Here is a 25,753-nt window from a genome sequence, read left to right on the forward strand (position 1 = left end):
CCAGCAGGAACTTGATAATGACGTGACAATGGCTATAGACTAAATGGACTAAATACTTAAACTGAAGTTGAAATTCATGACTGACGCAAGACTCGGGTAGGACCCTGCAACCTGTACTGCATTAGACGCGAACTGGCGAATCCAAATGTGTGGTACAGAACTGTCTGACATCGCGTCATCAAGGCTCATTGTTGGAAATTGCCAACAATCAAAATCTTGTGATGCTACTGGAAATAGTATTACTAGTGACGTTGTGGGTGGTCAACGGGCGAAAATCCCACTTTATTTTCGATTTTTTGGGTTAGGGGCATGTGTCCTAACCATGTGAAGTCTGCCTGGAAAAAGGATCAAACAGATTTTGTCTAAGGATGCAAGCGGATTCTACACTGACTGATATATGCTTATATTTCAAAACGACACACTATACCAGCAAAACAACCATGTTCTAAGCTTTGTATGTAACCTCAAAGCATCATAACTCCGCATCCGTGGTACACCTATACTTGGTAGCAGCAGCTTCAAAGAGAAAAATCACCTCTACAAACGATTATACAGTGAAAGCAAATAATATTCGGCAATAAATTATAATCCGAAATAATCAGTGTCAAACCAGTTCCGTCAGTGTTTACAAGCGTGCTGAGTTTGAACCGTTGCAGCAAAAAGAAAGAAAGTTCGCAACAGTGTACAGAAAATGACACTACTAGTAAACCGTAAAACCGTAACTGAAGATGGATGCGTGAAATGCGCCTTTACAGATGATCAGTAACATAAATAGCAAAATAGTAGCAAGGACAGAGCCTGCAACCTTCACAAACAATGTGTAACTCGAATGTTTCAGTTGGAATGTGGTGATAACAAGACGACAAATGAATGGTCCGCATACCCACCCACATAAATCTACTCATGATTGTTGATTATGACATCAACAGAGCGCACCCAGAATAGGATTTCATACCGAAACGCTACGCCAGCGATCTTTAACAATTAAAGTCAGGATTAATAGTTATTAAGGATTGCACGATTTACCTCTCATTCTTCACACCCAATCAGCGATATCATTTACAACAATCATAAGACAAATTAGTTGTGCGCTGTGATGCGATGTCAACAAAAATAAGAATACTTGTGATAGAAACAGCCTGGTTTATGCTGTTATGCAAAGCTTGTACAAAACAAACCAATGCAATTTCTACAGCAATTTCATCGAGTAGTATATTGGGGCAGTGTGTCAAAAATTCTTGCACCCACTTGAACCCATATTGTGAAGAGTTATGCATTCGTTGTGCCGACACGATTTCGTGAACGGAATCCAACAATTTGAATCGCAGGGATAAAAAACGATTGATACGATTGCCCGGACTTTTAAGCTTATTCGCATTTGCGCATTTCTTGCAAACCAACAATAAAACCAGACGATCTCCACAAAAGTGAGTTCAACACCAATATGTACGCATTAAAGTTGTTCAAAATAAACTTTTTTCTTCAAATGTTAAGGGCAATTCAATAAATTGTTAGTTGGGTTGAACATACGCTGCACACCAAATTTGGAGTAATTTCAACGTGTAGAAACAAAGCTATTATAGTTTTTTTCCAAATTTGCCAGTTGACCCCATGAAATTGCCAAGTTCTCTAAAAAAAACGATGCACAGCAAATTTCGCTCAATTCTACCCGGTAAAGCGAAGTTATTGGTGTTCAAAATTTCGGATTTGAAATAATAGTATGTATGTACAGTGGGTAGTTTTATTTCGAATTTAGCATGAAGCGTTTATTTTTGCCAACCTCACAAACTCATCGAATAGCCAAAAAAATTTTAGGAAAAATGTCATTTTTGAACAACCCTGATACGCTTTTGCAGCGTAAACCAGACCAGAATTGAGATAAATCATGAAAGATATACCGTGTAATCCCCGCGTGCAGTTCTTACGGCGAACACATAAGAGGCCAGCCAGCACTTGCGGAAAATATAAAAAACCTGACAACTAGAGTCAAGATAAAATTGCAACGTTTACAATTCTAGTAAAAGAAATGACTTGAAGAGAGCGTTAAGAAATCTAAAACGGAAGTGGCAGTAACGGTAAAGCGACGACGAAATTGTTCGAGTAAAATGATTCAAACCAGAAAAACAAGCAGTTAGCGGCATCCACCTGATTAAATTATCGAACTAAATTCATGGTCATCATTCTACCAAAAGAAATGTGAAGTGTCTGTACGTTACACAGCTCAGAAAACCAGCTGTCAAATATCACCGCGTGGTGAGACAGTGTATGCGTTGAACTACAAAAGTTTAAACAGCGGGCAAAGTAAAGAATGGTCCATGGACATAATAGCATGTGACACCTGAGCATCGGACATTCAGCATGCCACACTTGAGCATATGGGTTATATTTTCGATTCGGTTCAAAATAGATTCAGGATTAGGAATAGGAATAGAGCCCTAGTGATAAAACTGATTACTAGCACCGTCACCGATACGCCAGATCTATCAATTGATATACAAAAGATATGTCATCTAGCTTTAGACGCACTACCAGCAATAGCTATGCTTGGACATGAAATACACTAGAAAGGCTGCATCTAGACACATGTAAGCTATATGAAATAGATCAATATCTCTAATGTCCGATATTGATATTTCTTTTGAAGTGTAATATTGACTTGATATTATCGGCAAACCCACAATCATTACGGCTATATTGGTTGATTTCAGGGTTATAAAGTCAGATGCTCAAGTGCCGCACGCTCAACTGTCGTTTTCCGTTGAGTCACGTGCTGAAATATCGGGCAAGAGTAAAGAATCCCAGAGTTTACAGCCAATATTCGGTTTAATTTTTGCTGGTTTTCCGTTTGCCGCCGAACAATCTTTTCCTGAGGCTTTTACTTCGCTTGATACCGCCGCTGTCCAGCGCTGACGAATTTCGGGAGGTCGATCCCAAGTCGAAGGATTGGTCCTCGCTTTCGGCCAGGGATTCGGGCCGGCCGGAGGGAGACTGAAAGCCGGGGCTCGCGACAAAAGAGTTTGGCGAGGACAGGCTTCCGGAAATGCTGGCCGCGCTGTCTTCCTCATCAGCGCGATCTGAAATTGGTGGGGATTCATTCTACAGGGGTAGTCGCGAAGACGCATCTTAGGCTACTATTTAGAAGAACAGATAAAAGACAGTTTCTGGGCCTGTTTTTCAATGATCGTTCCCGGTATACGGGACTTGAACAAGTCATATGAAATGTGTCTAAACATATGAATGGAGCAGACGTCGAGTCGAGTCATTTTCCATTTTGAAGAACATGACTCTAGTAAACTATAAATTGTGACTCGAGACATTACAACCCTGCTTGTGAGTAAAAATTTATGGCGTTACACCTACTATTACTGGAGTAGCAACGTTGATTACTTCCGACTTCTCATGATCATACCTGCAAGTACTTTTGATTTCCTCTGAGAAGGCCGTCGACCGAGTTTCGACATCAGCTTGGAAATACTTCGACTCTTTTTCTTTTTGTTACTTTTCTGAAGATCGTTCTCGGGTACAGTGAGCACCGAGTCGTCGTCAAACCCGCTCTCTCCTTTGCTGTCTGTAGCGGAAAGATAAAAAACACACTGGCATTACCATCCGGTCAAATACAGAGAATTGTCTATATGCTACAGCTGGGCAAAATCGAGTGCTAGAGTGTTTCTATTTTAAATTGAGTATCGGGCTTCGAGATGAGTATCACTCATTATGCCCTCATAACAGTATGAATGATGTGGAAAGCCGTGTTGGGTTGACTCGAGTCAAAAGTGACTTGACTTCACCATAGTCACCTCATGACTCGACTCATCTAGAGTCACCTTCGAAAATCGATGGACTTGACTTGAGTCAAAATGTGCATACAAATCCAGTTGGAAAAGTGGAAGATTTTTAGCTTTTTCAAATCAGATTCAACTTAGAATTACTAATACGCAAAAACTTTTGAAAATTGAATTAAATTCCGTATTAGAAAGAATTACAGAAAAACACACACTTGCACAGCAAGAAAATTTTCAGCTATTTCAAATTAGATTACAATGAAAATCACTGAAATACCCCAACAATCAAGTTCAGTCTTGTAAAATGAAGAGTTCGTTCCCATAAGCATGTGAATGGCAATCATTCTCTGATCTTCATTTTGAGGAAAACCAGAAACTAGATTCCAGTGCTAATTACTGTAATTAGAGCATAGAAACTTTTCACAAATTAGATAAGAATTATACAACCATCATTTCGCTCTAAGCATTCTAATTTGACAAATAGAAATATCTAGTTGTCCAAGTCTGGTATGTGGCAACAATCGCAATAAAAAATGAATCTCAAAACATGCAGCAACTACGCGGTTAGGATGACACATGCAAGCGACACGGCGACATACTCGTCTGTTTGTCCAAGTCTGTGACGGAGCCTGTTTTCTGATGCTTCTTTTTCCCCCGTCCAAAAACAAGACTGCGACTCCTCCGCATTTTCGGCCCTGGCGACACCAACAATACACAAACATTCTACGACATGCAGCTAACAGTGGTTCGTGAAACATATCGATTTATGTTACCATCGAAATCAATAACTTTACAAGCATAGGTTTGGCACAAGAGAATCTCTTACGCAGAAAATTTCAATGTACAATTGAATAGTTTATTCACATCGAAATAAACACAAATATTTTCATCTGACACTCGTCAGGGGTAATCGTCAGCAACTAGTAGAGAATTGGAAAGAAATCAATATATCAACCTTTCTAATAATTGCTGATGATTACCCTGACGAGTGTCAGCGGAAAATATTTGTGTTTATTTCAATGTGGATTTGTTATTCAATTGTATATTGAAAATTTAGCACACAGTCAAAGGAGAATCAGAAATTACCCTAAATTGGTTTCAAAAGTGCGGAACTGAATTGATGGCCCCAGCATGATTCAGTATTCGATTTTGGCTTTATAACTGGATTCAGTAGCATTCAACTGGTCTCAAACTGGAATTTTCGGCCAAATTCACTGACTCAAAACGCAAATCAATGTACCGTATTGTGATTCTGACGGAACACTAACTAGTGTATGGTAGCGCTATAGATGAAGTGTACGACATGAAGACAAGAACTCTGAAAATCAGAACTATTATAATACTGGATATGATATGGGTACGGAGACCACACAACACTACGAATGAACTACGACAATATGATTTCGATGCTAATTATAATTAAAATGAGGCTAGCCTACGCAAACTTTACGATACTGTGAATAAACTACAAGATGGTTTCTATACCAATAACAACTACAATGAAGTTAGCCACATTACATCGTAACATAATGTATCTATGACACATTCGATAAGCATGCTCTGAAAGACCTACATTCGGTGTCCTGGTCCTGTCGCGGCATGTCGGAAGACTTGATGCCCGCGGCTAGACTTTTTGGTCTTTGATCTCGTGTTTTACGAGTCTTGCTGCTACCTTGAGACGACCCGTTTTTTCCTGCGGACCCCTCCAACGATCGGACACTCTCGCCTGTACAAGTAGAATTGGTAACTAAGAGGAGACTATATCGCTGAAAATTTTGCTTCGAAAACATAGCAGCGTACCTCCACAACAGGGTTGTTGAAAAATAACTTTTTCTTCATATTTCATTGGCTATTATATAAGATATTGTTAGGTTGTCTAAAAAAACGTTGACCACCAAATTTGGCTCGATTCCAACCAGTAGAAACTAAGTTATTGAAGTGTTCAAAATTTTGGATTTGAAATGTAGTATTTACGGTGGATAGTTCCATGATTACGAATTGATATAATTCCCACTGTAGATAATATTTTTTCAAATCCATAAATTTGTACTCCAATAATTTCACTTTTACTGGCTGGAATTCAGCCAAATTTGCTGTGTATCGTTTTTTAGACAGCTTAACAATCTCATGGGGTTGACAGTAAAATTTGAAAAAATATATATATTTCAACTAAATTTAAATATTTTTAACTTTAATAGCACTAGCTCTTAATTGACAATCTTTTTTTAGTCAACCGGGAAGTAGTTTTGCACAATACATAAATAGTACGTAAGTATCTACTTGAGTACCCAAAAATTAAGAGGTACTCCGTTACTGACTACCTAAGAAACCTTACCGCTTCCGTTCGAAAGAGCTTGCGCTTGAGCACCCGCCTCCGACTGGTTGACGCTGTGAAATGACCCCGAGCGTTGCGCTGTAGATTCTTCACCCGTCGTTTCCACCGTCAAAATATCCTCGCCGTCACCGTTTTCATCTAAGTAGGTCTAAAAGGGGGCAACATCAGTAAAATATCTCGGCCGATATATCGCCGAAACCCACACCCCGAATTACGTGCATCCACAATGTGTACTATGATGCAACGGAAACAACTACAAATAGAATTTCCACGCCATTTCAAAGTCTCATTTCATATATTCTCATATCAATATGAATATATTATTCAATTGTATAGTGAAGTTATGTCCGTCCGAGAGTCTTTAAAATTAATTAAGACCTCGGCAGCACTAATTTCTAAGATTCCAATTCTATCATTCCATAGATTTAGACGCTCAATATTCTGCATCGATTGGTGAAACTAAAATTGACGTAGGCCTACAGACCATGCCAACTATTCTAGAAGTGTGCAGTAACAGAAACATGATTTTCGTGCCACAAAACAAATATTAACAACGTGAAAGTGCGATTAAACCAGGGTTGTGATGACTCGAGTAGCATTTGAGTCATTTTCTGAAAAATGGAATATTGCACGACTCAAGTCAATTTGTGTATTGGCTCGACTTGTACTCGAGTCAATAAGCATGACTCGAACCAAGTCATACGGCTCGTGACTAGGACGGCCGAAACGGACATTTCATTGTAACTTCGAAGAATAATAAAGTCACCCCATTATTGGTATTTCGTCTATCAGTCCTGATACTTGGAAAATAGGGCCAGAAACTGTTAGGACTAAGGAAAATTGTGATATTATTATGAATGCGAGCCATTCGATATCACCAAACAGAGTTGAATAAAGTCGATTGAACCAGATTGATCTAAAAACAGAACAGTGAACATAATGACTTGGACTCGGACTTGAGTCAAAACATTATGACTCGGACTCGACCCTCTGCTCGCTGACGTGGACTCGGACTTGACTCGGGTGTGAATTGAAAATGACTCGACTTGACTAGAGTCAAAACTATAAAAGTGAGATTGACTCGTGACTCGGAAACTTGTGACTTTTGTGACAACTCTGGTTTAGAGGAAGAATAATGACAATATTATGAATCCGAGGCCTTTGATATCACCCGAGAGCTTCACAGAAGTGAATTAAACCTGATTTGAACTGGATACTGAACAGTAAACACTGTGACTTAAACTTGACTCGGTGGTGAATAGAAAATCACTCGACTTGACTCGAGTCAAACTATCAAAGTCAAATTGACTTGTGACTCGGAACCTCGCGACTTGGTTACAACCCTGGATTAAACTGAATGTCACAACACGGATGCCATGATACCTGAACAATTGGTGTTGATTCATACATGCATGACAAATTACGATGAATCGACAGTGATTACAGAACAGAACATGCAGAAACCTTTGAAATCGCCGTGATAATGACCTTCGCTCTCCTGATCTTTGCGCTAGAGTCGGGACTCCGTTTCGAGAGTTCCGCTTTCTCCGAGAGGTCCTTCACCACGGTTTCAACGATCGACCCCTCCACGGTGGCGGTATCTGAATGGTACAGAGAGTATATAATTAATTTGTTATAATCTAAAATTTCCCACACTTATAGCTACGCTTCTACGGGTCGGAATTGCGACAAATTTGATGTGTAGCGTTGTTTTTAGCCAACCTAGCAATTTTATGAACTAGTCAGTATAATTTGGAAAGAGTTATTTTGAGCAGCCTCAAGGGACAGTGATATTGGATCAGAATTCTCTTTATTTAGAACTTTGACGCTTCCTAATCAATATCAGTTGATGGTGGTGACACGATGTAGCAAAATTCACCCACTCTACACCATCATCACCATACAACACTTTTGATATCAAGATTCCGTCAAGAAAAATAGATTGAATTCGGATTATGAAAAATTCCGATCACTACTTTCAAGTAATTGAGTTCCATGGCAAGATTTCCAATTCGAGCATGAAGATGATGTTTTTGGTCAGAAAAATTGTGCAACAGACATTTACACATTACAAAATCACAGGCAACCACAAATTTGGAGGACGCAGTAGTTCCTGAGCAATTAGCATATACCAGCATAATGTCCATACCTGACTCGATGTCCGTTTGTTTGCTATTCGGAGGAGTGGAAGTAACATTGGTGCTGCGAACACAAAGAATTTATTATGAAATTACCGACCGACAAATTCAGTTCGAAACCCAACCTTTTTGTGAGTTTCTTTGTCGTGACGGTCTTCACAGTTGTCGTCCGAGTACCAGTTTTACGCCTGAATGTTGATTTTGAAAAATACCCATTAGTCGGAGCATGTCTTACAATCATTTCAAATGAATGACAAAGGATTGGCCTTTCGAGTATACAGTAAACTCAGGCGACACTCGAACAACAAACTATCCAATTATAACATCACTAGTTGGTGATGCAGCCAATAAACAGTAATAATCCATCATCTCACAGAGCTGGAGCTCATATGATTCGAGTATTTAATACGGTTCAACTAGGGTACAATCCTTGACAGTCCGAGATATTATATTAGTGAATTCAGTACTTGACGACTTTGGTGGCATGATAAATGTAATAACTATGATTATTATGAAAGACATACATCAATATATAGAATAAATAAATTTTAAATGTAATGTTTTACAGAATATGAGCATGAATTGTGAATTTGGCATTACTAAATGTAATACCTATTATTATTATTATGAAAGCGATGCATCAATATTGTATTGATAAATTCAAAAAAGAATGTTTCACTGAATATGAGCTTGAATTCTGACATACTGCATTTGACGTGTGAATTGCATTTGACGTGTGAATTGCATTAATGTATCCGGGTCAGGTTTAATGTAGGGGCACGTCAGGATCACGAGTAGGGGCTGCCCGGTGCCAAATTCAACATAGCGAATTCACCGGGAACCAATGTATCAAAATCAGAATGTGAATGGGGCTGGCCCGCAGACTTGGTCGACTAGATAATTCTGGTTCCCCAATCAGTGTGATTAGAACGAAACACAGGTAAAGGGATTCTGATTGAATTTGTGAGACGCTTTTATGCTCGAAATTCAATCCGATTCTAATTCATGGTTTTACTGAAAATGCTACAGGAGAACAGCATGATACTATACAAGCCAAGACTAGTGTAATGACATTGGCCATTATTACGTTCATGAGAATGGGCTGTAATTCGACACGAACTGAGCTTGATTGAATTTTGAAGCATTCGCGATTTCAGTGATTCTAAGCTAATTGAAAAAAAACTACCAAACGTAGCAATAATTCTGATTTTAATCTTATTTTGGAAAAATATTTAGCTATAATTCTATTCTAATTTGGAAAGATTTTTGCCTTGATACGAACTGAACTTCAAATTTGCTGAGTTTCTTTTTACTCCAAATTTACATCAATTTCCAGGTTTTACGAATTCAATAACACCAATTCTAGTCTAATTTTGAAAAAATACGTGCAGCTACAATGCTAATACTAATCTGTAATCCGATTCGAAGGAATACTTGTTGTCAAACTCTGGATCAGTGACACCCACGGCATGACAGCAAATTCAGATTGATAGAGCACAAGCCGTCAAACTTACGAGGTCGACATATTTTCGCTGAAATACGATGACGGAGTAGACACCATGCTCATCGACCTCACGGGCTCCTGGGACAGACATCAACAATGTTCATAACGGACAATGTCAAATTTCAATCACGCCAAACCTTGCCAAACGTCTCGTCCGACATGTACGACAGGTCGAGAGACCTCCTCGGGGAGGAGAATTTTTGCGACGTAGGGTCGACCGGATTTTCGGTGAAATCGAGCTGTAAAAATGAGACCGTAAAAATTGGGGATTACGGTAATTGGCCTGTCGATAATTGCATTTGAAAATCAATAACCGCACACACAAGTGAAATCAATTTGAAGACTTCTTTAATACCTTATTGATCTGCAAAGTAGGTTAATGGCATGACACTACGGTAGAATGAAAAAATTAATTCATCAACTCACATTTACTTAATTGCATGAGCCAAAGAATCTTATATTAATGAGTATTTTATATAGTTAAATATCATAAATATCATACTGAGATAAACCCGTAAATTTTTGGCTGACACTCGTCAGCGACAGCAATCCCACTGGGATATTTTGGAAAAACCCAGATCCTATATATTTCACTCCAATTTCTATGAGATAGCTTTGAAACTGGAAAATAGCAGTCATATTGATGTAGAAGTTTTGGCCCATGATATTGAATTTCCAATAGTCCATACTATACTATATACGATTGAATAGTATATTAATATTGAAATGAACCCGAATATTTTCGTCTGACACTCGTCAGGGGTTATCGTCAGCAACTAGTAGTACTAGTAGAGCGGGCCAATTTCCTACTTTTGATGGCGCCGCGGGCCGCAGCATCAATAATAGGGGAATTCAATGTATTTCCAAGTAGGCCTTATTTGACGGGACCTTGCAGACTGACATTCCACACGCATCGTAAAAATGTGATTTACTATTGTTAATCACGCCTGTAACGAAATAAATAACATTTTTAGATATCTGAATGAAATTGTTGCTGTATTTGGCATAGTTTGTCAACATAATTAGTTGTAGACATCATGCGAGAGTACAAATGCGTCAGGACATTGTAACAGCTGTAGCGTTATAATTTTGCAGCTAGCGGAAATTTGACGTGCCGCAATTATAGGTAGAATTTTAGAATTTTACAAAGATTGATCTGATCAGAGCATTGGAGTAGTACTGACTATAATCCGGGTCCTGGGTAAACATAACTAGGCTATTGATCATGTCATTGCCAAAGTCAAATTAAATCAACGTTAGATTTACCTTCGAATATTTGAAGAGATCAATAACAAGTTAAAGATAATGATTACTGTGCAATATCAATAGAAATGTCCAATCGCCGAAGAATCCATTTGTGTTACAGCTGAGAAGTGTAGGCTCCGTCTACTTTATACTCCCCACATTTAATTGGCGATGATAACATGGATACCCAAGATGACACAGGATGTAAGCAACTATAGGCCTACACATCAAGAGGGCAAAATAATTATAATGGTTGCCATACCGACCTGCATCTAAATGAGCTACGAAGCGCAAGCTACGACCTTTTGATATTTTACTATTTTCAATAACAGTTGGATAGTTTGTTGCGTCCGTGGTTGTACCAAATCACGGCGTTCCGCGTCACAAGAGTCCTTCTCTGATTGTACTTTTGATGCGACTCAACTCGAGTCATTTTTATTTTATCACCCAATGAGTCCGAATTTGATTAATACTACAAAAGGTCGCGCCCAAGTCCAAATAACAATTTTCGGTACGAATCATCAACGGGTCATGTTTATGTTTAACCACCATAAGCAAGTAATGTCACGTAATAGGTAATCTTACACTACGTCGAAACTTTTTAAAGTGATGTAATAGTGCAGTGTGATGGGTAGTTTATGGCTTCTGGAGTAGTTTTAGAGCGAGTTTTGAGTTCTCAAATTAAAAAAAAAATTGGTAGTAAAATATTGTCCAATACTTCGAAATCCAACATGCCGTCGCGGGCCGCACGAAATGGTCTCGCGGGCCGCGTGTTTGAGACCTCTGTAGTAGAGAATTCAAATGATCATCGTATATCAACAATTGTATCACTAAATTGCAATTCTGAGAACGGATATTGTTTAACACCTGATCTGTGTTCAATGTTCATGTACCTGAAGTGTGACTTGCGCGTTCTCCTTGTTGACAGTTCTCAAAGGCAGCACCAATTTCGTGGACTTGTCCGTGCCGATTTTTTCAAGATACAAAATCGCACTCGCGACGGCAGAACCTAAACGAGAAGATCAGCTACAGCGGTGGCACTCGACCGCCGATACGCCAAAATATATTACGATTTCATTCCGCTATTGAAAACTGCAAGAAATCAGACGTTTGTCCATCAATGAGAGAAATGAAACATCAAATATTAAATTGATCTAGTAATTTAGAACGCTGTACATGGTGTCATCATAATGTATACGGACCGTGTTCTACTTTGGAATTGTGTAGTACCAAACTGCATTCAAATGTAACTTTAAACTCATTGAAGACCAGTTACATGTGAAAGTAAATACTTCTTAAACAAAACTTGTGAAATTACGACAGTACTATCTAGTGACGTTCGAGAGTATATTAGAGGTTAGCAAACAGAGCAGGCTCGCAGTTTTTTCCAGAGAATTCGAACTATCAAAATCAAATTACTAGTTTTCGTCACAAATTTGAGTTGCACGCATTCGTCGTGATTACATTTTGATGATTAATTGGTCCGCAATTGTACCAGTCAGCGGGCTGAAAAGGTTAAGAACCCCGGTGCTAAGATATCAAATCGGACAGGGAAAAACCACGCATACAAAACAAGGCCGCCGGCCATAAAAATAACCTTCGCCCGCGCCATCACTCTGATACAACACAAGTTTCACTTCGGAAGATCTCGAACTCAAATCGAAAGTAAGTTCGTCGTCTGGCCACGCCGGATTGGAGCTCGTTTCGCATGGCCGCGTTTCACTTTTCTGTTGCGGCTGGTCCAGAATTCCGCGACAGAACACCGGTCCGCCTTTCGGAAGGCCCGCGGTTTCAATAACTGCAGAAAAGTCACCATCAAATCGACAGCAAGACATCCTTTGTAGGTACAGAACTTCAGAATACAATTGCTCATGTTGAAATGAAACAGATTGTTGATACCAGGCTTGTAATGACTCGACTCGAGCTGTGATTTTGAAGCGACTCGACTTGACTCGAGTCAATGTGCGTGAGTCAATGCAAGTCATATGACTCTAGACCAGGACGGCCAAGACAGACATTTCATTGGAACTTTGAAGAATAGTAAGTCACCACATTATCGGTACTTCGTCTATCAGTCTTGATACTTGGAAAATAGGGTCAGAAACTGTTGAGACTGAGAAAAATTGCTATATTATGAAAGCAAGTCATTATATCACTTGTTAAGAGTTGAAAAAAGTGGATTGAACTGAAAACTGAACAGTGAACATAATGACTTGGACTTGACTCGGTGGTGAATTGAAAATGACTCGACTTGACTCCAGTGAAAACTATAAAAGTAAGATTGACTGGTGACTCGGAACCTTATGACTTGGTTATAACCCTGATACCAATATACTTTACAAAGTTTAACCGCAAGAAAAATCTTTACAAACCTTTCATGACAATTCGAATTTCTCTCGATCTGATCGGTTTCGCCGGGCCCCGGCCAGACGGAGACCGTTTTATTCCGACCAGAGATCCTAGACTTCCGCTCAGCCCGTGCGAGCCGTTGGCTTTCAGTCGCTCTGAAACCGCGGTCGACGTCGGAAGAGTGTTGGATTTCAGGCCGTCTTGCTCGTCCGCGGTCGATTTCTTGGGAGAAGCTTTTTCTTTTTTCGATTTGGTCCTCTCTTTGAATGAATCGGAAACCATAAACCCTCAAACGCAGACGATTAAGTGTGTGAATTAGCAATGTTCGAAAATAGCTTTTTGCAAATTTCACCGGGTACCCTGTGAAATTGTTAGGTTGCCTAAAAAGAATGCTGCACATCAAATTTCGGTCAACTCCAACCCATAAAAGCAAAGTTATTTGAGTAAAAAATTTTGAATTTTCAAACTAAATATGAATTTTTTTTCAAATCTCCTTGGGAAGACATGAAATTATTTGGACAACTAAAAAACGGAGGAGAACAAAATCATGCTCAATATCAGCTCATATCGAAGATAATGTTCTAGAAAATTTTGGATTCGAAAGTATAGTATTTACATTCAACTGCGACCAAAATGTTGCTCAGTGTGTGTGAACGAGAAGTAATGCTTATTCACACGTCTTGATCTCCACAATTGCTGGAATAATAGTCCCTCCCTACACAAGTTGAATCATGACAATCATTACTTGATACGGACACGAATACACCTTCATATATACATATATACTTGGCCTACGTAAAATTTTGACAGTTTGAATGAATTAGTAACAATTTGATCATACAATATACAATACATATACATTATACGGTACAAGAAAAAAGACAAACATACTTCTCAATTTTACTGCATTTCTATCATTTTGACCATTCGCAAGCTCCTCTTCTTCATCGGAATGGTGAGACGCAGCTAAACTTTGTTCCTTTCTCAATCTCCTGTTAGACGACCTTGAGTTCTTCGCAGACGTCGGCAGTATCGGGCCCCAGTCGGAAACATTCAAGTAAAAAGGCGTGTCTAATATGCTTTTCACGGCCATGTCCTTGACCACCTGAAGATCATCACAAATAATTACCATTTAAAAGATAAAATAATATTAGGTAATTCGATTTTTCACAATTATATGTATTTGCCTTTTCTTTGAATTCGGAATCAACATTACATTCACATGCTACAGGCTTCAATCATGATAAAGCAAAATTTTGGAGAAAATCGTTACGTTTTTCACTTTTCTTAGATCACATTACATCTACGGCACCAGCTCATAGCTGACAATTTATCACCCTTCAATTTTAATACTCTCTACACCCCGTGCTTACATATGCTAGTTTTCGATAGCAAATTAAAATTAATGAGGGTTCAGTTCTGAAGACTCCGACATGCAAACGAACAAAATGGTCACAACATATTTTAGGTATCAAATTTCCAGAACTTCAACAGTTTAAATGGTGTTTACTCGGTTTGAATACCAGCCAGTCAGCACTGAGAGATACAGTAATCTTTTATTTGTCAAACGTGCAGATCAAGAGTATTCGGTATAAAAACGCAGTTGAATGAAACACGAGTAGATAAGTACGGCATACACAGGAAATGCTCAATATGACAGTGTCATCAACGCGGAGCCAGACAATTCTAAAAAGCATTGAACAATGACTGATGTTTGACTGAGAATTCTGTAGACAAATTCTATCTCAAGAAACAGCACACCGAGTCACACTCAATCATTTGTGAAACACAGTTTTTAGTTGAAATGCAACTGTATATATAATTACCAAGTGATTAAAGTGACAATGCGATTGGGTGGACAATCAAAAACTTAGGAAGCGTTCTCGAAATGAGCAAGGCCTCGCATACAAAATGATTTTGAATTCTGCCTGTTCTTTCTTGACTTTACTGCAAGTAAGCAGTCCGGACATTGCTCATACTTTTTGTGCAGGATATGCATTAGCCATTCTGATTTTTCACCGTGGCCTCACAACCGCTCTTCATACCCTCTACAGTATTCAGCACAAAACCAAATGAAATCATAGTAAAAATTAACACAAGAATATGCCAGAGCAATAGCGAAACTAATGAAACAATATCTGACAACTGACATCGACTCATTTTGTGATAAAACCGAATACGATAACACAAATGAGCATTGTAACCAACTGTACAATCAATGGCCGCCAAGTGTAGGATACCCAAAGAAAAGTCAACTTGTGTTTTTATCTTAAAGAGACTCTTGAAGATACAGAAATTCAGCGTACAATTGATCAGTATATTAGTAACCTATTTAATTTTCATCTTACTTCGGGCACTGTGGTCGATATCTTTTGATTCGAGACGAGTTCGAGACGAAATTTGACCTTTCTCGACGGTTGTGATTTTGCCACCAGTTTCGCGAGGAAGCCCTGTCCCTCCATCCGCGACAGGTACAAAGTGAACTGAAATGTATGCAAAGTACAAATAGGCTACATATTACTTTCTGAAACGCGCAATATTCCTTTCGGGATAAAAACTGACAATTCAGCTTTCTAGAAAAAAAAGAAGAAACCAGAATTCACGACGCAACAATCCGCCTGCCAAATCATCAGAGGCGGTCAAGTAAAGAATAATGTATCCAAGATTCCTGTTGCTAAATTGCGTTATATACCTGGCTGGTAATTTGCTGACCGGCTTAGTTGGAGCTAGCCATGAAAGAATGAATCCCCACAATTGAGCCTTGATAATCAAAGTAATCAATCAGAGATCATTAGATCCATATTTAAAAAAAAAAAAAATGTGGCAATATTCAATAGCATAAGAGCACGATTTCGTCCTTTATACATCCCTTTTATATTTAATTTCATGTGCAGCATGTGTAATGCAGTGTTTCGTCGCAATTTTATCTCAATCATGAGCCATGAGATACATAACTCTTTGTTGTGGGCAAAATACAGTCACCCAAACCCCAGAAACCCACTTGCAAAATAAATGTGTGGGCACTATCAGTCAAAGAAATAAACATACCCAGCATTGAAACTGTGTAGCGACAAGGTTGTAGGTGGACGCTATTTCTTTTCCGTTGTTTTCTTCTTGAACGCTGACAGTGAACACCAAGTCCCCCTCTTCCGCATGCAGGAACACTGGAATTTCCTGTTGTAACAAAAAATTAATCAATTCAATTGATTATTTAAGTCAGTGTAACTCATTTGGAGCCACATCACAGTTGGTTTACTTCTTTTACTTTATTAGTTTCTCTAATCATCATTTTACACAGATCTTGAAATCTGGGCATCAAGCCACAATAACCATTATTTTGCTGATATCCCGGATAACATACTTCTCATTTATTCGAAACTTCATGCCGGTGATACCATATTTGGTGATAAGACTGCTGATATGCAATGTTGTTTCAAATTCTCTACTAGTTGCTGACGATTACCCCTGACGAGTGTCAGCCTAAAATATTCAGGTTCATTTCAATAGCAATTTATTATTGAATTTTATATTGAAGTTCTGTACCTCCATGAAGCTATTTAGGCTATACTTCTCATTCTCAGGAAAGAAATGTCCTGAACTAACGATCATTTGTATATACATATTACTATATCAACGATTGCCTTTGTAACAACATTTTAGCTGATTTAGCAGTTGGTACTTACGATATGTTCATTCTTTTTCACCACTTTACCCACATTACCGATCCATGGCGGCAATGTCTTTTCTGAAATGCTGCACAGGAGGATCTTGACAGGGTGCTAAAAAGGAAACACATTTCACGCCGCTAATTAAAACCTTGCATTGATGGGGGTCACATAGCATAGCAGCACATAATGAGAAAAGAAACATGCTACAACCAAGACGCTCACATTTTCCAAGAGTCACATAAGTAGCCCACACTAATTAGCTAGGATATGCGAATGGATATTGTGCACAATGAAAATCCATCATTGTGGCAAACAATAGCGTATGTAAACAAACCATTTGTGGTATAAGGCTTAAGAAATACACGAAACAAAAACTTCATATTGTTAATTTATTCACTAAAAGCTTTTCGAATGACTCCCATCATAGGGAACGTCCGTGATACAGTGAATCAAATTTGAAATGTTTTGTAAGTGTGATGTAATAATAACATATAAACATGATAGTCAGTCGAAAAGCTTTTAGTGAATAAATTACCAATATGAAGTTATTGTTTGTAATAGGGTGAGATTACATGCTGGTGATGTGTGCGTGCTGTCTCATTGTGCGTTAGGGTTGTTCTAAATAACATTTTTCTTCAAATTTACTGGCTATTTGATAAAATTGTTTGGTTGGTTGAAAAAACGATGCACACCAAATTTGGCTCAATTCTAACTAGCAGAAGCGAAGCTATTAGACCTGAATTTTTTTTCAAATTTTACTGGCTATGCTATGAAATTGCTACGCTGTCTCAAAACACGATGCATAACAAATTTGGCTCAATTTCAACCCACAGAATGAAAGATATTAGAGTAGACAATTTTGGATTTTGGGAAATTCTTAAATTATGAACTTTCGTATTACCCACCGTAAATACTATTATTTCAAATTCAAAACTTTCATGCATAACAAATTTGACTCAATTCCAACCCACAGAATGAAAGATATTAGAGTAGAAAATTTTGGATTTTGGGAAATTCTTGAATTAACAACTTTAGAATTACCCACCGTAAATACTATTATTTCAAATTCAAAACTTTCTTCCATAAGAACTTTGCTTCCGCTGGTTAGAATTGAACAAAATTTGCTATACACCGTTTTCTTAGTCAAATTAACAGTTTCGTGGCATGGCCAGTAAAATTTAAAAAAAAATTTTTTAATTAATTTAAAATTTTCCAGCTCTGATAGCTTCGCTTCTATGGGTTGGAATTGGAATTAAGCCAGTGAGCGACGTTTCTTTAACCAACCTGACAATCTTACCGACACGGAGTGAATCTGATCAAACTTACATCCAACTTGGCAAGAGATATGTTGACGTCTTCCATCCATCTCTCCATTGCTTTCGGCAGTCTGGTTGGAGATGCACCGTACACCCAGTTGATGATATGGTTAATCCATGCCAGGTTGAAAGTAGAGTAACTTTCATCGTTCACCGCTGAAAAATGTCACACAGAACACGTCAAGAGACATTTACTCGCTCAAAGTCCAGATATAATTAAACTAAATTTATATTTGGGTGAAAATATGTCTCGGAAAAAATAAGCCCCGCGGGTCGCAAATTTCCATTTGCTTTATCAGCATTGACTTCTGGTCATTAGGACTCGCACAATGTACTTGAATCTAAATTGAGTACCCAATATATTAGTGTGATTCAAGTCGAGCAGTGAGGTATGATATTTTTGAGTACTCAAATTAGACACTCCGTGTCACTCGGAGTTGATTAATTAACGAGAGTGATAGTTCCAATACTATTTCCCACTGTGGAATGATGTAAACCTTGATTGTTCTTATCACAACATCCCAAACATGTAGTAGCCTATAAAGCTACAAATGTTGGTGGAAATGACACTCATTAACGTCGTGATCAATCCACAGATTGTCACAACATGATAATGAAATAGGTACTGTATGGTTGAAAAGTACATAATTATCTTCAAGATTACTAGCAAGTGAACAGTGCTATCTTGGGGATGGCTACCCCCATAACCATGAAATTTTCAGTGGCTAGGTGTCTCTATGCTCTGTACAAAAAAATCGAAAACTGTAGTTCTGCTTTGTACAATTTAGATTTACAGTCTAAGAATGCACTGATGCGCCGAACATCAAATCTCACAATTGTGATTTGTAGTTCTCCTTTTCCGATCCAATGTGTTCATTTGGATGTACTAGAACAGTCTCATGCTATGCTAAAATTTGAAGGAATATGTGTAACCCACCTTGGAGAAATTTCATTATGAAATTTTAAATTTTGGGGTATTTTTTCAAGAAGTTTGCAAGTTTGCTGTTACGTTCTGTACTTAAGAGCAGAGTAGACCTTTGCCAAACGACTCTTAGCATAGCACAGGTCTCGATGTTATCTTTTCAAAAAACCGCGAGTGTATAGGCTAGGCTACTATACAACATATATGTCAGACAAATTTTTGATTTTGTCCTGAAGCTGTGTGCCAAAATGTTACATAGAGAAAACGTCATGTTTTGGGTAAGATAAGGCCATGAGGTGAAATTATAGGTGCTATGTAAATATTCCCAAAATCACGGACAATAAAAAAGATTGAAGATTTTTCTGTTTTTTCAAAATTTTCAAGGTATTCAAGGCATGGTAGCCTAAATCTTCCAACTTTCCACATCATTCATGCTGCTGTCAAGTCATAATGAGTGATACTCGAATAACCCCCCCTATAATACATAAGGCTACGGTAATTTGTCATCAGACAGAAGCGGTGTTGCAAATGATATACGGACCAGCAGTGTTAACATTGTACTTCACTGTTCACATCCACACACACAACATCCCCGCCAACGGTTCCAACAATTTATCACGCAGGCGATAAAAAATTTTCCAGCTTGTCAATAGCTAACAGGCCGGTCATAAACATTGTTGACAATGCAAAGTCAGAATAAACAATTGTCGAAGAGAAAATAGTAATTTTAGTTATCTTATTTGTTTTCCGTTCTTCATTCATAGTACCTGTTTATTGTAGGAAAGAGCAAACAGTCTTTCCTTATATAATTATAATCAACCAGGTTTATCATAGTTCAAGCATCACCACAAGCAATATTCCTAAATTCTTAAATATATATGTAAAGATGGATATAATTATATGAAGTTAACCTGTGCGAGGTGTGGCCAACATCTCAAGAGCTGTATTTTTACTGCGTTTCAATAAACAGACGCATCATATACCTTGGCATGTAATACCATGAAAAACAAACATGAAGAAATGTGCATATGTTGGTATGAGCTAACTGCAACTACAAATAAGGCTCCCTTACAGTGTGCCAATTAATAGTAACGAGTCAGAGCACAATAAGCAATCGACAAAGATTTTAATCCGTTGAAACTAACTTTCCACGACTAAAGGTACAGCAAGTAAACCATAATATGTTCTGTATCGGTAATCACACTCATAATGACCTCACAACAATATGAATGATGTGTAAAGTTGAAATATATACTACTAATCGTGGCTTTCGCAGCGGAAAATAGTATCGGAACTATAATTGTCGTTGATGCATCAACTCTTAGATACAAGGAGCGTATATTTTTAGTATTCGAAAACAACACTACTATCACTTCTCGACTCGAAACATCAGAATTAATACTCGATACAGATTCGAGTACTATATTCATTGTGCTCAGCCTTACATACGGTATAGTGATATGTGTCATTTTGAAGAACAATAAGTAGCAAACGTAAGTGGATATACGGCATTGACAAGATTTGAAAGCACAAATCTAATTTCTGATGTCAAAGCTGTGCAATGAGTAGAGCCCGACCGATTATCGGCTCGCCGATAATATCGAGTCGATATCACGCTTGGAGAGAAATATCGGTTTCGGCCATTGAAGGTAAAAAAATATCGGCCATTTTCGTGACGTCACAACATGGTGGCGGGAGTCAGAGAAGTCGATAGAAGACGTGAGGACGGTAAATTATAAAAATAAATGGCCAAGCTGCATATAGTGCATACTGCATACAGGCAGTAGGCGTGCCTATCTGAAAAATATTATAGATAACTAACCACCGTTATGCCTCACTGACTTCGTGGGAATCCCCCTGCAGTAATTGATCACCAAAGACAGAGAACAGGTGGATTGATAGTTCTCTTCTGAAGATTTCAATCAGTGAGAGAAATGAGAACTTCAATCATGCTGGACTGACCCTCGTGATGATAGAGAAAAGCGTCGCGTCGAAACATTTCTCGGAAGATAGGGCTATTGGTTCGGTACCAACAGAGCTAATTATACCAGTAATGTATGAAGTCGTCTGACTGAGGCCTGCGGGGCCACCATGATAGGAAATATGCGAGCATAGAGGGCAAGAAAATCAAGCAAACGTGGAGTAAAGCCAGTAATTGATACGAAAATTTTTGATTCCATGATGACATTGGCCAATTCTGACAAAAGAGCGTAAAATATTGATCAATTGATTGTTGAAATGCTGGTCATGGTCAAGGCCCAAGGGGGATGGGTGGAGCAGTTGCAGACGTGGACAATTTCAGTTGCTTTGCAGATTCTCTTCAGTTATTTGTTAATGATGTGCTGAAGGCTCCAGGTACACTGCCAGAAGAATATCAATATTAATATTTGGTGAAACCATTGAAGGGATCCCCTGCAAGGGAGCGGTGGAACCGAAATGAAGAAAGATTTTCAATTCTTGCTGTGCCACTAACTATGGTACCAAGTGAAAGACTGCTCACTGTGTTTAGTACTATATACATCATTTATGGAAGACCACAGAAGTTCACTCCTTGGAGAAAGGGCCGAGAAATTGTGCTTCGTGAACTGTAATCTGCAACTGCTGGATTGGTGCTTTTGATATATTTTTATAGCCCCTAGATCATGTATTTCATGTTCAAGCATATCAATGGCTGTAAAGTTGTTGGAATAAATGCTCTGAGGTGTTAAATATGGGCCTTGAGCTAGATTCCATATCTTTTGAATATCGGCTGAATATATCGGGGTTATCGGTGGAGGTACTGGATATCGGTCTTATCGGTATCGGCTCAGAAATCCAATATCGGTCGGGCTCTAGCAATGAGCCATAATATGGATAATACAAGCTAATAACAGTTCAACTATCTTGTTGAATCATTCGAAAGCCAAGAGTATTCCTAGTGTGAACCTGCGAGCATATTCTGTTGATTTGACATTGATATATTTCTTATCTCCTTTTTCTTCATTTGGCCCGACATGTAAGCTATTCTTACATCTACACTGTCAGTCTCTCTATTCACTGCTATAGTGCGATGCATAGGAGTTGTAACCAATAACCAATCAGCTGCAGCTTCATCTCGTACTTAAAAAACATATATATACATTCTATGTGACTGTGTAATATAGATAGCCTGCATCTACATTTGTATGTCTCATTTGGTTTTGAACCTCATACTGTGACCAACTTTACTGTATGTATTTGAGGTTTTTGCTATTTTTGCTGCTTGTTTTTACCATAATGAATAAATTTTTCTCTGTCTCTTCTTGTGCAGTCAGACCTGTTCTAGGCATTCACCCACCGACTGACATTATTACCGGCGACTTCTCAATCTTTTGAGAGAATAACTCTGGATTTCGCTTGAGTTGTGCGAGTGGACTTCTCCGTTCGCGTTAGGCCTAACCAAAAACAGTGAAAATGCAGCCTTGGCTAGCATGAGACTGATTTAGTTTAGTATTATGATAAAATAATGCACTACAAAACGAGATTCCGATGTCTAGATTTAAAATTTTTGAGCAGACAATTCATCGGGACTTTTTACATCGGCACTTTTCAAGACATGTGTGTTCAGGTCTGCGTTCAGACAAATAGGTCTCTTATCATGAAGAATAGCCCAAGATGTGAAATATGCCATGCAGGAAATTGACTCACCATTAACCGTTTGCAGTTTTTCTTCGTGCACATCTTGTCTAGAAAATATTGCATTTTTAAAAATTCACGGTAGGTAGAAAGAACCCCAAACAAAACAAACCTGTAGCTGTGCCAGCCGAAATAGGCAATCAGGGCAAAAATTCCCAAAATTGCAAAATACAAGACAGGCATGGAGTATATTCCGCCGGACTCACTCGTCTGCACAGACCATGAAAAGAGTTGCTGTATTATAAGACGGCACTTATTGATCATGGCAAAACTACGACCTGAGAATTGAAAAGACACAGTATCAATCAAACTCGAAATTATACCCAGGCAAAAAAATCGAAGACAAAAGCACAGGGGGAATAAAACGGAACTATCCCACCATGATGAAGCAGTTTTTCCACAAGACCACAATGCATCCCAGCAATTGAGACATAAAATACTATACATCAAGTAATTCATTCCATATCGTCGCAAGGTCACAGATTCATGCACAGCGTTTGGTCATGTGTGGTAGGCCTATTGATGATAGCATCTTAAGAATCCCATAATTGACAATGTTCAGATAATCAGATATCGCCAGATTAACATATCAGTTGCAACAACAATTAAGCAAGGTAAGAAAATAAGCACACATCAGATGTCAAAAAATACTTTCCCTATCCTACCATCAAAATTTGAGCCCAGCCAATTTTTGTGATGTCACAACATGGTGGTAGGGAGGCAGAGATTTATAATTTGTGACTGCCGGACTGGGAACATTTATTCAGTTCTTATAGCTTACAAGATTTAAGATGCATCCTTCTAGCTTATTTCATGACCAAACGTAGCAACGTCTGTAAAGCTGTTCAAATAAATGCTCTGAAGTTTTGGAAATGCACCCTAAGCTAGATGCCATATCTTTTGAATATAGGCAGAATATCAGGGATGTAGGTTTTATCAGTATCGGCTTATAAATCTGATATTGATCGGGTTCTAGTCACCATATCATGGACACTGGACAGCACCAAGCAGCATCATGTTCAGCGTAAATATAAATTGGTCAATCTCAAATGAGAACATACAATTCCAATATTGTACACAGAAATTGTTGACCACCAAACATCAATTCCCTGTTGAGTTTAGTACCTTACCAAGCTTCTTTATAAGCATGATTTTGAAGGAAAATTTGTAAAGTGAGATATCCAAAGGAATTCTGTTAAGACTTTCTAAGAACTGGAGTGTGAGATTGTCACTTCAAACTCAATATCAGACAAGAGTAAGTCTTAATGGGGTGCAGTTTACAACAGCACACATAGAGGTCAGTAGGTTACTATGTGGTGATATTTGATGAAACAACCTCCTACCAGTAGCGGTAGGCTCGATTTACGTCAGCAAGGAGTAGGCCTATCAACAAAATTCAATGATAAAGCAGATTGTAGCAGTAATTCATTGTACAACAACTTTTGGTGCAAAAATATCAATTAATCTGCAATTGTGTGCGGTCCCTTGTATCTATATGACAAATAATCACAATTTTCATCAAAATACTAAATAGCTACCTACAATTAACCGTTAAAGCCATCTTCAGGAGAAATTGGGTGCAGCCTAGTTATTCATATCAGTATGACAAATAATCCTAATTTTCGTCTAGTTTCATCAAAATAGTAAAGAGAACAATTAACCGTCCAAGCTATCTTCAATATCCAACTCAAAGAGAAATTGTGTGTAGTTATTCATGTCAATATGACAAATAATACTAATTTTCGTCCTGTCTCATCAAAATACTACAAAGCTATCACCAATCAATCGTCAAAGCATCAATCTTCAAAAAGCGACTTGAAGGGAAATATATATTTCAAGAAATATTTTGAGCGTCTTTATGTGAATTTTTGGCAGCAGCTAACGTAGCTAGGTCTTGAACTCTTGTTTTCGCTTTGTCTTTGACATCTCTCAAGGCTTCGACCGTGGGTCTCGTCCGAGAGGAAGTTTCTGTTACTTGACACGGCGAACCTAACTTGGCTAGTGTATTTTCATAGCCGTTGACCGCTTTTAGCGCATTCGTTTTCCATCTGGTACTGCCGAATTTACGCAAAACGTGCCGAAATCCACGTGCCGACGAATCGATCCAGCCTTCTTTGAGGCATTCCGTGACTCCTGGTGATTTCTCGTGCATAGAAACTTTCTCTTTCACATCCATGAAAGTGCGATAATCTATATTCCATGTGTATGACACCATAGACCGGTTTCTAACATCGATTATCGTTTCTTCCAAGACGTGGCATACTTTAGCAAGGTGATTTGGAAATACTGCACTGCCCCATTTCGGCATAGGATTCGTTTTACCTAAGATTCTTTTCGTGTACAACTTGCCATCTCCCAAAACTTGGCGCCCGAGAACATCTTCAGATAGGACGTGAGAGCTGTATTCGTTCGGATATTTTTTCCAGAAACAAGTTACAACATGCTCCCATGTATAATTGAATAAGTGGTTGAGAGATTCGTACTTCACCATCATCGAATAAACTGCTCTAACCAAGCGGTTTTTAACTTTAGAAGCACGCGAATACCAGATCACTGATCTGTATCTACCTACGATGCAAGGTCGGCAATCATAACTTCGTCAGCACGAACGATTGGAGCTCTGGAAAAAAGGTTGCTCCGAATCGTTAGTTACCAACGTAGAGTGCACGCATGAGTATTTATTATTGCATGAGACACTATGGGGAATAATTTTTGCATAGTAGATACATTCAAAACTTTCCACAAACTTTCACATATCCTACATGGTTTACGGACTGATACGCACGGCGGCGCGCAACACTACGAAGTCGATAAACCATAGCAAATTTCAGATTTCGGTG

At 38.5% G+C, this 25,753-nt stretch overlaps 2 protein-coding genes across 5 annotated transcripts; both read right to left on the reverse strand.

The window, feature by feature from the left end:
* Window positions 1-485: 485 nt before the first annotated feature.
* On the reverse strand, window positions 486-23,372 carry LOC145449471 (uncharacterized). Of its 4 annotated transcripts, XR_013918270.1 has the most exons (21): window positions 23,026-23,372; window positions 22,926-22,963; window positions 18,348-18,493; window positions 17,037-17,132; window positions 16,402-16,527; window positions 15,702-15,836; window positions 14,245-14,458; window positions 13,377-13,613; window positions 12,602-12,802; window positions 11,898-12,013; window positions 9,897-9,998; window positions 9,770-9,837; window positions 8,381-8,443; window positions 8,267-8,319; window positions 7,582-7,718; window positions 6,118-6,265; window positions 5,356-5,508; window positions 4,382-4,477; window positions 3,410-3,568; window positions 2,497-3,074; window positions 486-2,447 (listed from the first exon to the last, which is right to left on the reverse strand). XR_013918270.1 is itself a non-coding variant. In XM_080327832.1 (20 exons), the coding sequence occupies exons 1-20, from the start codon at window positions 23,370-23,372 to the stop codon at window positions 2,824-2,826; spliced, it is 2,862 nt and encodes a 953-aa protein (XP_080183958.1). In that variant the 3' UTR covers window positions 486-2,823. The 4 variants fall into 4 exon arrangements, 3 of the variants coding, with proteins under 3 accessions (XP_080183958.1, XP_080183957.1, XP_080183959.1); XM_080327832.1 differs by having other exon boundaries at window positions 486-3,074; window positions 7,606-7,718; XM_080327831.1 differs by having other exon boundaries at window positions 486-3,074.
* On the reverse strand, window positions 23,192-25,646 carry LOC145449472 (PRELI domain-containing protein 1, mitochondrial-like). Its single transcript, XM_080327834.1, has one exon. It carries the CDS (start codon window positions 25,405-25,407, stop codon window positions 24,748-24,750), a length of 660 nt encoding a protein of 219 aa, XP_080183960.1. The 5' UTR covers window positions 25,408-25,646; the 3' UTR covers window positions 23,192-24,747.
* Window positions 25,647-25,753: the final 107 nt, after the last annotated feature.

This window comes from Botryllus schlosseri, chromosome 11 (genome assembly GCF_051294905.1).
Source record: "Botryllus schlosseri isolate E-star chromosome 11, Bs_hap1, whole genome shotgun sequence".
In the NCBI taxonomy this organism is placed as follows: Eukaryota; Metazoa; Chordata; class Ascidiacea; order Stolidobranchia; family Styelidae; genus Botryllus; species Botryllus schlosseri.

What these genes read in the sequence shown, in the direction of transcription:
- LOC145449472 (XM_080327834.1), bottom strand. Translation starts at nt 25,407, where the DNA reads ATGATGGTGAAGTACGAATCTCTCAACCACTTATTCAATTATACATGG.
- LOC145449471 (XM_080327831.1), bottom strand. Translation starts at nt 23,372, where the DNA reads ATGAATTACTTGATGTATAGTATTTTATGTCTCAATTGCTGGGATGCA. An exon ending in CGGACGAGACGTTTGGCAAG is followed by an intron (nt 9,838 to 9,896) that starts GTTTGGCGTGAT and finishes TGTCTGTCCCAG; the next exon opens with GAGCCCGTGAGGTCGATGAG. An exon ending in ACAGGACCAGGACACCGAAT is followed by an intron (nt 4,478 to 5,355) that starts GTAGGTCTTTCA and finishes TGGTGTCGCCAG; the next exon opens with GGCCGAAAATGCGGAGGAGT.